General features: G+C 40.3%; 1 protein-coding gene across 2 annotated transcripts in view; it reads left to right on the top strand.

The window, feature by feature from the left end:
- The first annotated feature begins 3,059 nt into the window (after positions 1–3,059).
- Positions 3,060–15,552, top strand: part of LOC125004773 (phospholipid phosphatase-related protein type 5-like) — a 46,540-nt gene continuing 34,047 nt past the window's right edge. The window contains exons 1-2 of one of the 2 annotated variants that reach the window (XM_047579665.1): positions 3,060–3,544; positions 7,732–7,842. In XM_047579665.1, the coding sequence (XP_047435621.1) occupies positions 7,732–7,842 (111 nt within the window). In that variant the 5' untranslated portion in view covers positions 3,060–3,544. The remainder of the gene's footprint in view (positions 3,545–7,731; positions 7,843–15,552) is intronic. The other variant, XM_047579666.1, reaches the window with a different exon arrangement.

Below are 15,552 nucleotides of genomic sequence, written 5' to 3'. Positions count from 1 at the left end.
TGACGAGACATAGGGTTATCTCGGTCAGGCTCAACCTCAGGTTTAGGTTGAATGTGTCTTTTAAACAGATATTGTGAAAACGTTTTTGCTAACAAAAAGTCATGAGCTCATGAGGTGATATTGTTCTTTTAGATCTTTTCTATCTGTTTTTTGGTTGTTTGGCGGCTACCATTCAATGGAGCAAAATATGAATCTCGCAAGCCTGTTGTCAGGGAACAAAAGATGTAAAGTTGTGGCCTGAAAATAAAACAAAGAGATGAAAGTCATTCAACACTCTTGAACCACTCTTAAGAAACATTCATAATTTGTAAGCCCTATGTAAATATTCACAATCTGTAGGTAAAGGACAAGACTTTAGCACCAGAAGATTTTCAAGTCCAAGTGGTATTGATAACATGCAAGCCATAATAAACTACATGGAAGTAATGTCAGTTAGCAGAACAAGCAGTCAACCTGTCATACCTAGCTGGCACAAGAACTAACCCACTGCATGTCCAAAAAATGCCTCAGACAGTAAAACAGTAGTTTTAAGATGAGTTCAAACTGAATGGTTGCATGTGCCTCAAACAGAGATGCACTCAGGCAAACCAAACCCAGGCCATGTATTGGCCAGATGGCTGCCTTTCAGGATATTGTGCAACAATAACCATAAACCCTATTTGGCCTGTGATGTCTTTACCAGATCTGTAGTATCTAGACCATGAGTCCTTGAAATGTTGATTTTAGAATGCAAACGTAATACCTACACGCTTAATGCTATAAAAAGTGTGGAAAAAAGAGTGTCAAAAGATGACAGGTGCATTGCATGTGTGTCGCATGTCTGTTGCACTTGGTACACTACACAATCCCACTCGTTATGTTTGAAAAGAAGAATGCTACACAGGAAATGTGTTTCCTGCATTTGACCCATACATTTGTACACACACATGCGAGGCAGTAAGCGCACTATAAGCAGTGGGTTATGTGTCTGGGAAACTAGGTTTGGCATCTTTCTCAAGGGCAAAAGGCAGGGTTATACTCATTCACTCTAGCGTTGCACATTTCTTTCTATCAGTTCTGGGCTGCAAATGGATCCCCCTCAAATTCAAGACCCATTTCTCAAACCACCAGGCTACAGCTGTTTGTAGATATCTGCAGTGTCTTACCATTACTGTTTCGCCCATAAAAACACACTTTACATGTATGATGCAACCTGAGTTATTTATATCACATGCAGATGTCTCTGAAAGAAAACAGACAGACATATCTAAAGGCACTGATGGTCACGGAATAGATGCTACAGTAAGCTGCACACATGAAGACTGAGAGTTAAAGCGATGGTGCAGAAAAAGTAGATGTCCTTTGGGAGGCTGTAATAGACAGATATTAATGTAGCCACCGAAATATACTGTAGATATTTCTGTGCCCTTGCAGCAAGCAGGTGCTCTTGCTCTGTGAAAACCGTTTTTCTCTATAAAATACCCATCTCTCCTCTGAGGCAATCAAACCTCTTTTACTGATCATTCATTTCGTGAAATGGTTTCAAAAGATTTTGACTTCTGATAACACCATGTGTTCGCAGCTTTATGTTAGTATAGGTATACTGAGTGTCTTTGTTTTGTTCTTTTGTGCGCTGACATTAAGGAAAGGCAGTTACATTTCAACTGCACATTTGAGGGAGTGTGTGAATTTACTGCCTGATATTCAACTTTGTGAATGCAGCTAGTTACCATGAGAACCATCTGATGTCACGTGGTTTCATCTGTCATTCACAGAGGAAGAAAAAAAAACACTTGAGTGGTCCCTGGTCCCTCTGCTGCAAGTGACTTGTGTGAGTGCAGCAGAAGGGTGGGCGGCTTTTAAAATGTTGATTTCTTACACAGAATTTTTTTGAATTAAAAGTGGTCTGTTAGCAGTAGAGATGCATTTAAACAAAAATAATGCTTCCTGTGGAGATGAAGAAGCAGCCAGGAATACTAAATCTAATTCAATTAGATTTAGTTTACTTACTTTTCATGATGTTTAATGAATAGCCTTACATTTTGAGAATGTGACTGATACCACTCTGACATACATTGAATATGCAGCTGTGTCCTGCACCTAGCTAGCTCAGCCTGCCAATGAACTGAACTCCTCTATTCTGGCTTGACTGAAAAGTCACTTTTATTAGACAATTTGTCGCAAATTCAATACACTTACACAGATTTGTTGAATGTATGTTTTGTTATACTTTTGCATTGTTAACAGCACTGAAGCCCATATCATGTGTTTTGAGGGGATTTCCTGGGGTCCAGCTGTCCAATGCAGGATGTCTAAACATTTGCCAAATAGCATAAGCCCAACAATGTGTGTGAACTATGAGTGCATCCACAGAAACATACTGTACATTGATTGTTTTAGCTGTGATGGAAGAAGAGCATGTTTAAGACAAATTTAGGCCATTATCATATGCAAACGCGTGCTGCTGGTGAGCTTGCACCTGTAGGCCTGTGACCTATATAGAGGGATGTGGGGGACACAGAGGACCCACTTTTCCACTTGGCAATGCATCATTAACTCACTTCTGACTGTCCAAAGTTGTGGTTCCAGTTCACCTGAGTTCACATTTGTAAAGAATAGAGACTAGGTGCTCACAGACCCACACAGAACACTTCACTTTACCATAGTATTATCCAGATCTTGTTCACTCCTATTTTGACTTTTTTATATATATATATTTTACCATAATTACACACACGCGAATGTGTCCACCTGTGCAGTCGGTCCAACAGGCTGTATAATGTCTTCCCTTATTAAAGTGGTTTCCTGGGGTACAGTAAGTGCACAGTGTCTACCATTTTAGCCGCTGTGTTGCTTCAGCCTCTGACACAGTCCCTCCTTCTCTCCCTCTCTCTCTCTCTCTCCCGCTCTCTCTGTTATTTGTACTCCCCCATCTCTCTCCCTCTCTCTCTCTCTCTCTCTCTCTCTCTCTCCTGCTCATACTCATGCTGGCTCTTTTCTATACTCAGTCTCGCTTTCCCATTCTCTTATTCCCTCTTCCCACTCTCTGTTTTTTCCCTTTCCTTTTGACTTCTCCTCTTCCTCTCTCACACAAGCATACAAATACACACACACACACACACATCCTCTTGCCTTCCCTCTCTCTTCTTCTCCTCATATCCACCGGCAACTGTGCTGAGCAGGCTCCCTCACCAGCCTGTGGATGCCTCCACTTGACTAATTAGCCTCGAAGTGCTGTTGAAGATCATCATATTTATCTTAGCGACCTAGCGGCAGAGTGCAGACGGATACAGACTAAGCTGGCTGGAGGCAGGGTGCCTGGCACTGGGAAAGCTTTCTATCTCTCTCTATTCACACTCAGTGCCGAGGGCTTCTCAGTGGCAGAGCGGCGGAAGTGAGGGGCGGTCTTGCTTTGAAAGAGGCAAGAAGGGGAAAAGAGAAAGAAGCGGAGCTGAGACTACAACGAAACCACAGAATGGGAGTCCACAGCAGGAGCAAATCCTCCTAGAGACGGAGACTCTGAGGAGCCAGGCGCTGGTCACTGTGCAGCATACAAAGATTTAAGGTGAGACTTTTTCAAAGCAGTCGTTGATCTGTTCCTTCCCTCCGATTCTTTTCAGAATCAATTTGTCCCTGAATGTGTGTGTTTCACTGGGTCCGTGTGAGTGTGAGTGCATTTGTGCATTTCTATGACCCAAATTACTGAACCTGAGGAGCAGCACAGCAGGATATGCAGGATGTTTCTCCCCCTCTCTCCAAAGAGAGAGAATATCTCTCTCTCTCTCTCTCTCTCTCTCTCTCATGTATCAGCTGTTTGGCACCACTTGTTGGACTGAAATTGACATGCTCACTGTGTGTGTGTATGTGTGTGAGTATGTGGAAAAACAACTCATCAGTATTCCAGTTCATGTGAATGTGTGTATGCACCTGTGCATGTGTGCCAGGGAGATAGTGAGTCCTCTGTTGCCATAGTGTGAGGCTTAAAGAATGCACATCATAGTGAACAATATGGACAGCAACACAAGAGACAATCAGTCACGGCAGCCTTATGCCTGAATGCTTCTCACTGCTTTGAAAGATGTGTGCATATAGTAAGACCCAAATACTGTAATTACAGCAGATGGTCCCTTTTCTGTGTGTATTTATAGATACATGTGCAGATATATGTGCAGTCCTTTCATCGCCTGCTATAACTTGTATAACCTGTTCTCTCTTTACTTGGTAGCATTGAGTGTATCATTTCACATGTAAATAAGCTTGTGCTGTGCAGCAGAAGCATATAGGTACAATATATGCAATACATACATACAATATGAAAGCATAAGTACTTACAACACTTAAACAGAATGGATTTTAAAGGAACTTCTTGGATAATTTGTTCTTAGTGGCCATAAAAATAACCTCATTCAGTGCTATAAATAGAGGGACAAAAATGACAAGAGGGAATTCACTGCTAGATAATTGAAGACTAGGTTTGGGGACGCTGCAAAAGCACCTGAGGTCATTTGTGCAGATAATGATGATTTTTTTTTTTTTTTTTTTTAAGTGTTCTTTGAATCTCGTGTTTTTGCTCATTCAGAAGTCTGGTGAGCTTTGATAATATGCATCTGTGAGTCTGTTAGATTGAACTGTTTGAGTGTTTGTGTGTATCTTATTCAACCCATCTTTGTAAAGCATTTCATGGCGTGGCTGATAGGTGTAGGAGTGTAAGATGAAGACAGTTTCAACTGTGGAAGTCACTTCTTACCATCTCACCCTTAACGATCATTGATTGGAAAAAGGGGCTGACAAGGCAGCAGAGATTCGCCCTCAGCCATTAAGTCAGCGAGATAACTGTTGTCAAGAAGATGAGAGAATAATCTGTTATCTGAGAGGAAAACCAATTGGTCTAGGAGTGAATAAAGTCATCTTGAATATTGCTGAGGGCTCCTTGCTCCATGATTGATAATATCATGAGTTCAAAGTTTGAAAAGGATGCATTTGCTGTTTTAATCAAAGAGGATGTATTTAAATGCATTTTGAAGCTCCCCTTCATTTAAAGGAGCAGAAGCTGACATTATTTAGCAAGAGTGCAGTCATTTACATGTCAGAAACCCTTAAGTGTCTTCTTACTTGAACTTTCCTCACCAACTCTTCTTACTCTCACTTGAGGGACTAGTTCTGTTTTCCTTCAACTTCTACCTGTTATTGCCCAATCACAATTATTTCCCCGTTGCTGAGTCTGCTGGCTTTCACCCCACCGTCTTGTCTTCTGAAGACTCAGTGAACGTCTGAATCATGACTCTGTATCTCTCTTATCTCTTTCTGTCAAGGTTTTGTTTTTGATCATCGCTCCTTTGTTTCCACTCCACTCCTCCTCCTTCCAACCTCATCCCCCAACCCTCATTTCTTTTGACTGGCTTCCTGTGCTGGTTTGTGTGTGTGTGTGTGTGTGTGTGCGTGATGTGTCCCTATTTCTTAGTGAGCCAGTGTGTGTTTTCGTCGATTTTAGATATTTATTAATGGATGGATGGGTCATAAGAATGCCAGGCCCAGCATGTCGTGATTATGTTTAAAGATGATAGGTAATTGCACACACTGTGCTTCAGTTGTTCACTTTGAGGGTTTGTTCACACTAAGTTGGTGCCACATCAGTGAAGCTGTCTGAGAAACGCATCCTTAAGCTGATGTAGTGGTAGTGAGTGAAGCTTTGTCTTCTCTCACAGTCAGAGAAACAGCTCCATCACAAAACTGAGTGTTGATTCAGATCAAAGCCATGTTCATATTAATTTGAATGTATTTTCAGCACCATATCCAGTTATTTAAACTTAAATAAAGTACCAAATGTAAAAACTGTAATTATTCAGACCCCCTTCACTTATTTCCCTTTTCTTATGTTGCCTAATGCTACAATCATTTAAATACATTTTTAGAGTACCCTAAATACCGTATAATGACAGTAAAAATAGAAGTTCAGAAAATTTTTGCAAATTTATTCAAAAGTAAAATCTGAAATATCATATTGACATACATATTCAGACTCTTTACTCAGTACTCAGTTGAAGAACCATTGGCTGCAATTACAGCCTCAAGACTTTTTGGGTATAACACAAGAAGCTTTGCACACCTGGTTGGGGAACTTTCTCCCATTACTATTTGCAAATCCTCTCAAGCCTGGTCAAGTGGATGGAGACTGTCGGTGGACAGTCATTTTCATGTTTCTCAAGAGATGTTCAATAGGATTTAAGTCAGCTGTTTGGATGATATTGGGCATGCAAAGATCTGTGCTTGGTTATCTTCGGATATAAAATTTAGAAATTAGGTCAAACTGTTCAATCTTGGTTTAACCAGACCAGTGAACCTTGTGTCTGGGTGTTTTTTCTTTGCAAAGTCCAAGCAGACTTTAGTGCATTTTACACTGAGGAAAGGCTTTTGTCTAGCCACTCAGCCCAGATTGGTGGAAGGCTGCAGTAATGGTTGTCTGGAACTTTGTCCCATCTCCACATAGGATGTCTGGAGCTTAGTCAGAGGGAGCATCAGCTTTTGCTCTGATATGCATTGTCACCTGTGAGGCCTTTAATAAAGAGGTGTGTTCCTTTCCAAGGCATATCCAATCAGTATAATTTGCCACAGGTAGACTCCAATCTAGGTGTAGAAACATCTCAACAACAACAACAAGATCTGAACAGAAGTGTGGTTGCAAAGGATTTGAATACCTATGTCAATGTTATATTTCAGGTTTTCCTTTTTAATACATTTACAAAAAGAGTCCGTAAATAGCTTCTTGTACCATACCCCAAATGGCTTGAGGCAGTAATTGCTACCAAAAATATGATATTTCAGGTTTTTAACTTTTTAATAAATTTGCAAAACTTTCTGAAATTCTATTTTCACTTTATGATTATGGGGTACTAATTGTAGATTGATGTAGAAAAAAAGAAATGATTAATTTACTTTATACTACGGCATTAAAATATTCAAGTAAAGTGTAGATACTTCTTAACTACAATTAACAACAATTCTTGTGTAAATACATCTAATTACCTTTCACAACTGCTTAATTGTTCATTCAACTTTCTATGAGGCATGATGAGAGTTTTGGCAGCACATTGAACACGCTACTCACATCAACTGTTGTGTCATTGGAAGTAATCACATGCAGTCGACAATATGTACTTAAAACGCACAGCAGTGTCACCTAAACGTGAGCAGCACCAGTGCAATACACATACAACTATTACCAAAAATACATGACCTGATAGAGGTTGTGCATTAGTTAAATGTTTAAATGCTCCTTAAGCAAATATCGCGGATTGTTGAGAAACACAACAACATTCAAATTTCTACAGTTAACTAATATCTCAGTCTTTGCTGTGACTATGAAACCGTAATCCTTATTTTAGGCAATGAATATAACAGACTACTACATGCACTCTTGTGCTGCTTGGGGCTTGGAAAACTGTTTTGTGACTCACAAAGTAAAACAAAGTCCAAGTCTGTCAACCTGAATATTATCAACAGCCAAACATCTAGCTGGCTCAGTATATCTTAAGTAGCTTAAAAATACTGAACTATTTAGAAATCATTATAGTGCTTCTCACGTATATTTGCATATCATCTACCATTTATATTTCATGAACTTTAATGTTGTGGTATGCAATTTTGCAAATTGAGCCAATATTAATTTACTGCAATGTCTTTCACACCAACCATCTCATGCAAACTCAACAAATCCAGCAAAGTGAAGCTTCACAATAACCTCTGACCCCACAGATGATTGACAGCCGGCAGGCGGCACAGAGGAGGGCAATGAGGAGTCTCCCTGCAGACATAGACCAGCAGAAAACCAGCACCTACATCGTACCCTGCTTCCTCCTTGTAGAGGTGAGTGTGACTGCTGAGACAGAGATCATTCAAGGGAAAATAATAACTTTTTTTTGTTGGAAATGGAGACTGAGTTGTGCATTTGTGATGATTTCCTAAACCTCTGAGAAGTCACACAGAGCAAACTAATGAACACATGAAATCACATTTCATTATCTTCTGCCTTTCTCTTCTTTCACCTGTATCTCTTCCTTCCATCCTTCCGTGTGTTTCTCACAACAGAGAGTGGGCAATTGTTTTTGATTCACTGACTCCCAAAAGAGGTGATTTGATTAAATTGTCACCAAGTCCGAATCACTTGGTGATAACATTCGGCTGGAGCTATCACAATTGCTCCTCTTGATTGACTTTTTCACTTGTAAGCGCCAACGCTTCCCACGTCTCTTCTTCTCTCGCTGTAATCCTTAAATGGTGCAGTGGAGCGCTCATACCATCAGCTGAAATTAATTGGCCTAATTAAGAACGGAAACCCAATTAGCCTGTGCCACTGCTAGCAAGCTCCAAGCCTCTAGGCCCTCAAAGCTATACAGTAGTAATCGCAGAATGAGCTGAATTAGCTTTTTGGGGGCATTAATATCTGCTTAAAAGAATTAAGTCTAAAACTGTGATGTTGCATTATTGGATGAGTTTAAATACATTGAAGAAAATAGTTCAGTTACATGTTGTTCCAGAAAGTTGAGTAGAGAATTAATTTTTGCAATAGACGATAGAGCCCATGGGGATAGATATGGATGTTCCTCTGACAACATAGCAAACTTAAGTCAACATTCTGAAACACTGGTGTCATTTATTCAGATTTTTTTTTTCTCCATTGCAAACTAAATCTTTTTTTAGCGCACCTGCAGTGCAACCTCTTCACCTGAATCTCCAGGCGGATTTCCTTCAACTTCTCTTTCTCTGTTCTAAGTCCCAACATCCTGTTTAAATCATGCTATGAATTCTTCCATCTGCATTTTGTGCCTTATCCAACACATGAGTGCTGTACTCTTTCCACATAACAATACTCTTCAACACACCCCTGTTACCTCAGCATCTCTTAATAGCATGAATATCCCACAATCCCTGCAGGTGCACGCGCGGCCATAAGCTTGCTTTTATTCTCTTGCATTGTGCTCTGGTCTTGCTCATTCATGGCATCATCAGGGGACTTGTTGTAATGACTTTCCAGCGTTCTAATGTTTTTATGGTATGTCTATATTATCCCTAGCCTTATATCTGTCGGATGTGCTCCTATCCTGCTCCAGTATTCTCTTTGACACTCTCTTGAGCACTGCCCAGTCGCTCTTTTCACACAAGTTCCCTGCAACACTCCTCTTCAGTACCCATTCCCTTGAGTAATTATATCATTTGCACCACAGATCTCTCCATTATTTCCCTTTACTTGTAAGGCTTCAGCTCCTCCTCCTCCCACTCAGAAGCATGTCTGCTAACACAATGTCTCAGTTTTCCTCAACACTTATGTCCACGTTTCCCTGTGGGTCTCTATCATTTGTTCCTATTCTACTGTATTTCTCCTCTTGTGCAATGATTTCTCCCCTTTGCTTGATCTCTGGATCAATTTTGTCCTCAGCACACCTCATTTTTGTGCTCACTTCATAGAACAGACTAGAGGGTGATGTGAACGTGGAGACGGTATTTATTCCCATTTTGTCTCTTCAATAGCCCATCTCCGGGGGTGGTCTCATTTTTGTAACACAAAATGCTGCGGGGGTGGGGTAGTAGGACACTAGATTGACTGAAATCACTCTATATGCACCTGAATCAATATGTGTGCATTGCAGTAGATTAATAAAGGACATTTTAAAATTAAATCCCCCCTCTGCTGTGTTCCTACTAAAGCAGCTTGCAGTAGCATAGCTCCCCCCGGAGGGCATTCTTTCCTTTGTTGTTATATTAGCATCTCATTACCCACTTCTTTTTCATTCAAATGCCCAATCTTATTCCCTTTCCTCTCTTGTGATCTTGTAGCTGATTTCCTCTCCTATTCCATCTTTTCTTCCTCACAACCTCACCCTCTGTCTATCACTGTCTGCTGCTCTCTCAGTTGCCACCTCCCTTGTCATTTTATCTGCATGACAATAACCTTTTTCTCTTTTCTCTGTCAGTCTCAGTTGGTTCAATCCTCATTTGTATCTCAAAACCTGTCTTCCATATCTGACTTCATCTCTCTTTCCCTCTGTTCTGTTTCCATGTTTGCTCCCTCCACTCCATTCCTCCATGTCTCGTCTTATTCCGCTGCGATGTAGCAATGTGAGAACCGGACTTATCAGTTTCTTACAAACGAGACAGACTTTACAAAATTTTACTTTTAGCTGCATCAGATAAAAAAAAGCACAATGGAAAGCAGATAAGTTGTCTTCCCTCTTCGTTCCCTCTATGTCTTCTGCTGCTCTCTCTCTTCCTTTCACTCCTCACTGCTGCTGTCATGCTGCGAAGCCACACAAGAGGCTGGTCTGGGGCCTAACAGAGACACTGCTTCAAAGGATTCTCTTTAAAAAGTCATTTCGATATGACTGGTTCCTGACTTGTTTTAGACATTGCTGGTTGGGTGGAGGGCTGTGTAGTGTAATCTAGGCCAGACGGGTTTACTGTGAGGAGCTGCACTGAAGTTCAGTTAGAAAGCACTCAAATAAGGGTGACTAAGTGGACTGCTTGAGTGGAGCTGACTGAGCTTATAATTTGCAGCCAGTGAGTAGTGGTGTGATGTCAGCTATTACCATAGTAAGATGTGATAATGGTTAATAATAGTTAAATAATGGTTAATTGATGTAATGTAAGTATGGTTAATGTATGTCAGCCAACCACTGCAGCATGTGTCCAGGCTTTTCAGCCTTGGTCCTCAGCTGCCAGCTCAGGCTAACTGATCTTCCTCCTCTCCTTCCTCACGCATCATTGGCTGCATCCTCCTGTGGCGCAGCTAGTTCTGGAAAATAAACAGAATGCTGAGCACCAGACCACGTAATGTTTCATATCTACACATCTACTGTAGACCTGAAAATTGTATTTTATAAATAAACGCTTAGGAAATATTCTTAAATACTGGTCGCAAGCCATTCTTTCTTGAAAATCAATATTTGCATGTACAAAATTTAAAACATTCTTTGAATATAGTTTGGCACAGATATATAACGATTACAGATACGTAACCACAGTTGTTCATGGAGGTGGAGAGGAATGAAGGTTGGATCTAATTGAGAACCTGAGTACTGCTTATACATCATTCCAGATCAACCAATCAAGTCCAACACACCTCTCTTTGAGACTAAATACATTCTTATTGTGTTACCACCTACCTTCCCTTTTATCATTTCCCTTGTTATTGTGACAGACATCATAATAATGTTAGGAAAATACCTATTGATTTAGTATTTCTTGATAGACTTAAGGACACTTGATGCTTTGATACTGGAGCCAGGAAATTTTTACAACCTGCATCTGTTGATCAGTGGTTTGCACTTAAGCCTCAGTCTATGGTTAAAAGTGCTAAACTGTCTGAAATGAAGTCACTGAGTCAGACCTTGTCTTTGCTTTAGGTCAGAGGGTTGAGGTTACATTAGCTGCTTCTAGCTAGGAGATGCAAAACAGCTTGTGTGTCCCCAAGAGGTCTACCTCTGACCGAATTGTCTGCAGTTAATTTGAATTGTAGGTAATCTACTGTAAGGGTTATGTTTTTCACAAGAAAGACAGAAAGAAAATCTGCTGCAATGATTTTCATTAATAGTTTTACAGCACTAAATCAGTGGAGTACTTTAAGCTTCTTCACTTAAAATCCCTTTCTTTCTAGTTCTATTCTGCAGCTTGTTAAACTCCTTATGATGTGTGTGCTGGATGTCTGCATTCAGAAAACAAATTAGCATTGAACATGTTCCAACAAATTGCCTGCCTGATAGATTTAAGTAAATCTGTAAATACAAACAAACATATTGAGATTTTTGGCGCTTGGTTTTGCTGCTAAACGCATCAACTTTAACTTACTTATTGGGGATTTGTGTTACATATTCTGAGCACAGACAACCTCTGGCATTGTCTCATGATTTTAGTTAAAGTGCACAAAGCTCTGCAGCACAAGTTGTTGTAGTAATGAATCACATTGTCAATGCATCAGGCCCACAGTTGCCTTTGACAAAGCATCTTCCTCTCTGAGTTTGTTTACTTCATACATATTCCCTGCTGGGATGAACACTGCCTCAGTGTATTCTACCTCCAGGCAATGCATTTGTTGCATATGTTTACTCTTTTCTAAATATTTCTTTGCTCTGGACAGCTTTCCTTGTGCTGTGATGACGACCCCACCCCGCAGGGAATATAATTCAGTTGTGATGAGATCCCTGAACACATTACAATATCACACTGATTAATTTTCTGATATTAGCTTTTCATGCTCCTTTTCATGCTTCCACAGATTCTTTCAATGTGTCCCCTCCCTCTTGAACATGCAGATACATCCAGTAACAGTTCATCCTCACAATATTCTCTCCCTAGTTTCCCCCTCATTATCTCCATGAATAGCACCTGCCTGCCTGCCTGTCTGCCGCGTTGGGCTTTCTCAGCACTCTGGGTGGATGTGGATGTTTGAACTGCTTGTTAGCCGTGCTGCTTCACCTGTTACCGCTTTGGGGAATGTGGGGTTGATGAGAGACCCTATAGATCGTGATATGCTACAGGTTCATATCATCATGCATGTTAGAGCTATTTGTGCTGCAGCATTTCCAATTATGTAATCAGAAACAGAATGTTTGAATGAATGAAAGATTGCTTGTGTCCCAGTATATTATTTCCCTGCTCTTACCTCTTTCTTATCTATGTGGGATTCAGAAAATCAGAAAGAGTACAGAATTTTGAAATAACAACCTTTAATTACACTGTAGGGTTTTGTGCTATCACTGTGTTTGTGTCTGCCTGAGCCAGAATTTGCTTTTCTTCCTCCCCGTTTGTAAGATGCGGGGGGAAGTGTGCGTGAGATCTGGGAATTTCGTGGAATTATGCGATTGTTCTTCGGTGTGTAGCATTGAACATTTAAATTGGCTATTTATGAATAAAAATACACTGACACGAGGAAGCTCTGTGTGCATCCATTTGAAGATACAGAGAGACAAAGTACATTTGAGTGAGCAGATTTGGTGACTTCTATCAGTGAGGACAACTGCGAGACATGGAGGGAAATGCAACAAGAAGGAGAGACACGGTGTGCATGGGTTTATAAGCAACCAAAGAATTATGTTTTTGACAAATAACGAAAGAGAAAAATAGTTTAAGATTAACAAGGCATGGTGATAAAATACAGCCTGTAATCAGGCAAATAAAAAAACTGAGAGGAGAGAGACTGAGAGAAGGGGGAGGGCTTGTGGGTGCCCAAAAGATAAATGCCTGCTTTGATCCTCTTTCTTTGCCTTGTTCCATTTTTGTATTATACCTTACTCTCCACTTCAGCCTCTTTCAGCCTCTCATACATCCTCATTTACCCTCTTGCACCTCCTCTCCCCTGTTGTTTTCCATCCTCTCTGCTTAGTTTTATTTCCCAGTGGCAAGCTTGGCTTTGCCCTGCCACATTCTGTGATATACTAATGTCTCATTAACTGTTTTATTCGTCTGTTTATCTTTTCCCACTCTCCCTCTATTGCTTACCCTCTGGCGTGTCCATTCTTTGCTATCTCATCTATCTTGCACTCAGTGGGTTGTAATACTAACCATTGACACCAGGCGGCAGTCAAGCCCATTTATTTGCTAACAATCTGTGGCGCTTGGATTATATCCGTGCTCTGCAGTGTATGCAACTGCATGTGTGTGTGTGTGTTTGCAGACTGAAGTCAGCCTTTTCTTAAACTATCTGATGATCTGCTGTGAAATATTTAGTGGTGAGTTCATCAGGATCACACAAAATAGGATAAGAGTGGCAGCTTCATCTCATGTTAATTTAGAAGTTTTTTTTTTTTTTTTTTTTTCTAAAACCTGACACTAAAACAGAAGGTCTCAGCTTTTTGGCTCAAGTCATTAATTTGTCGTTTTATTTATTTATTTGATCATAATTAATGTCAACACATTAAAACATTAATTTAATAACATATGGTCAGCATATGGAAACATGTTCATGCAGTATGCATTCTGGTGGACAGAGTTGTGTTCTTCTAAATTTAGCAGTACAAAGAGAAGATTTAGAAATGTTTCTCATTCACACATTTACAAAGGAGGAAGAGTTAGGTAAGGTAAAGTATTTGGAAGCAGCTTATGACTTGGTGTCTTGCCCAAGGAAACTTCAGTATGTGTAGGGTCAAGGGATTGAACCACCAACCCTGCCATTAGAGGATGACCTGAGACACGGCTTCTTCATGATCCATCCAGTTTACATCCTGGTTGGGGGAAGGCCAATGCAGAATACGTGTTGTGCGGAATATCTATATTGGTTTGCATTAGATTGTACTGGTGCATCTAGGTATGCACAACACAGCCGTCTGCATGCTCTCTAGGACTCATTTAAATTCATTCAGAAACATATCACTCATGTTGAGAGCAAATGAACCAGCCTGTGTCTAGTTCTTCCTAAGCAGTGTGATATTCCTCGACTCCCAGTGTGGCGCTGTCATCTCAACACCAGCCTCCATCCACACATTCTCACCCTGTGTAAACATGTTTGACTTTATCTGTTGACTTTTCTGCCATCTGGCCGCTCCACACAGACCAAGAGTAGACATGCAGCACTTATGTGTGAGCTCACAGCTGTGCCACCAGGAGACATTAGCGATGTCCATCCTATTTTCACCTTCCCTTTTCCTACCCACAATGCACTCCTAGTGTCACATTTTATTTTTCCTATATTTTAATTAAAGGCCTTTTAAGGGTACATGCTTTCCCTGTGTGTCCATATTGTGTCTGATTTCTTGCTTTTACTCAATTTGAAATTCATAGGTATGTTAAAACTTGATTGCATGGCCTGAAAAGTTCTTTCAGTTTAATGGGTCACCTAGAAGGGGGCTATATTTTTAAAACTGCCTTACAAACACATTGCAGTATCTACATCAAACTGGGATTCATTGTCATTATTTGTTGAGCATTGCATTACTGAACTGGCTTTGATTTCCTTTATACTCTCTGTGATCTCAACACCTATTTACTTGTAAGTATCTGTATCACATTTTATTAGCATACAATGCTAAACCATTCAGCTACTAGAGGATCTTCTTCTTGTTCACTGACACCGAGATTAGGATGTAGCTTGAGATTTACCATTATTGGATTTATTATGTGGATATCAGTCATGTCATATCAATCTGAAACCACACACTTAGTTGTTGCAGGTAATCATTGCTAATGTTCATCATAAGTTGACTACTGATTCTCAATGACATGAACATATCCAGTCGTCAACAATTATGATGCAGCAAGCAAAGGGAAGGTAGGTGGTATCATTGAGTAGATGAGTGGGTCAACAAAACATTGGTCATAAGAAGAGAGATTATCATTCATTTCCTGCTTTTTTCAATCACTCATGTCTTTTTTCTTACGCATTGCTCATTTACACATGCCAGGCACCAGAAGTCACTCAAAAGTTATTTTTTAACCCAAACCTAAACCTCATCGAGCTTTTTGGTGCCCACACATGTCCAAACCTGATAGATCATAAAACTCTTTTATTTTTCAACTCATCTCATCTTCTACTACCAGTTATCCTCACTAGGGTCGCAGTGGTTGCTGGAGCCTGTCCCAGCTGTCATT

This window comes from Mugil cephalus, chromosome 2, assembly GCF_022458985.1.
Source record: "Mugil cephalus isolate CIBA_MC_2020 chromosome 2, CIBA_Mcephalus_1.1, whole genome shotgun sequence".
NCBI classification, from domain to species: Eukaryota; Metazoa; Chordata; class Actinopteri; order Mugiliformes; family Mugilidae; genus Mugil; species Mugil cephalus.
Note: the sequence above shows the minus strand (reverse complement) of the source record. Positions and strands in the feature narration are given on the sequence as shown.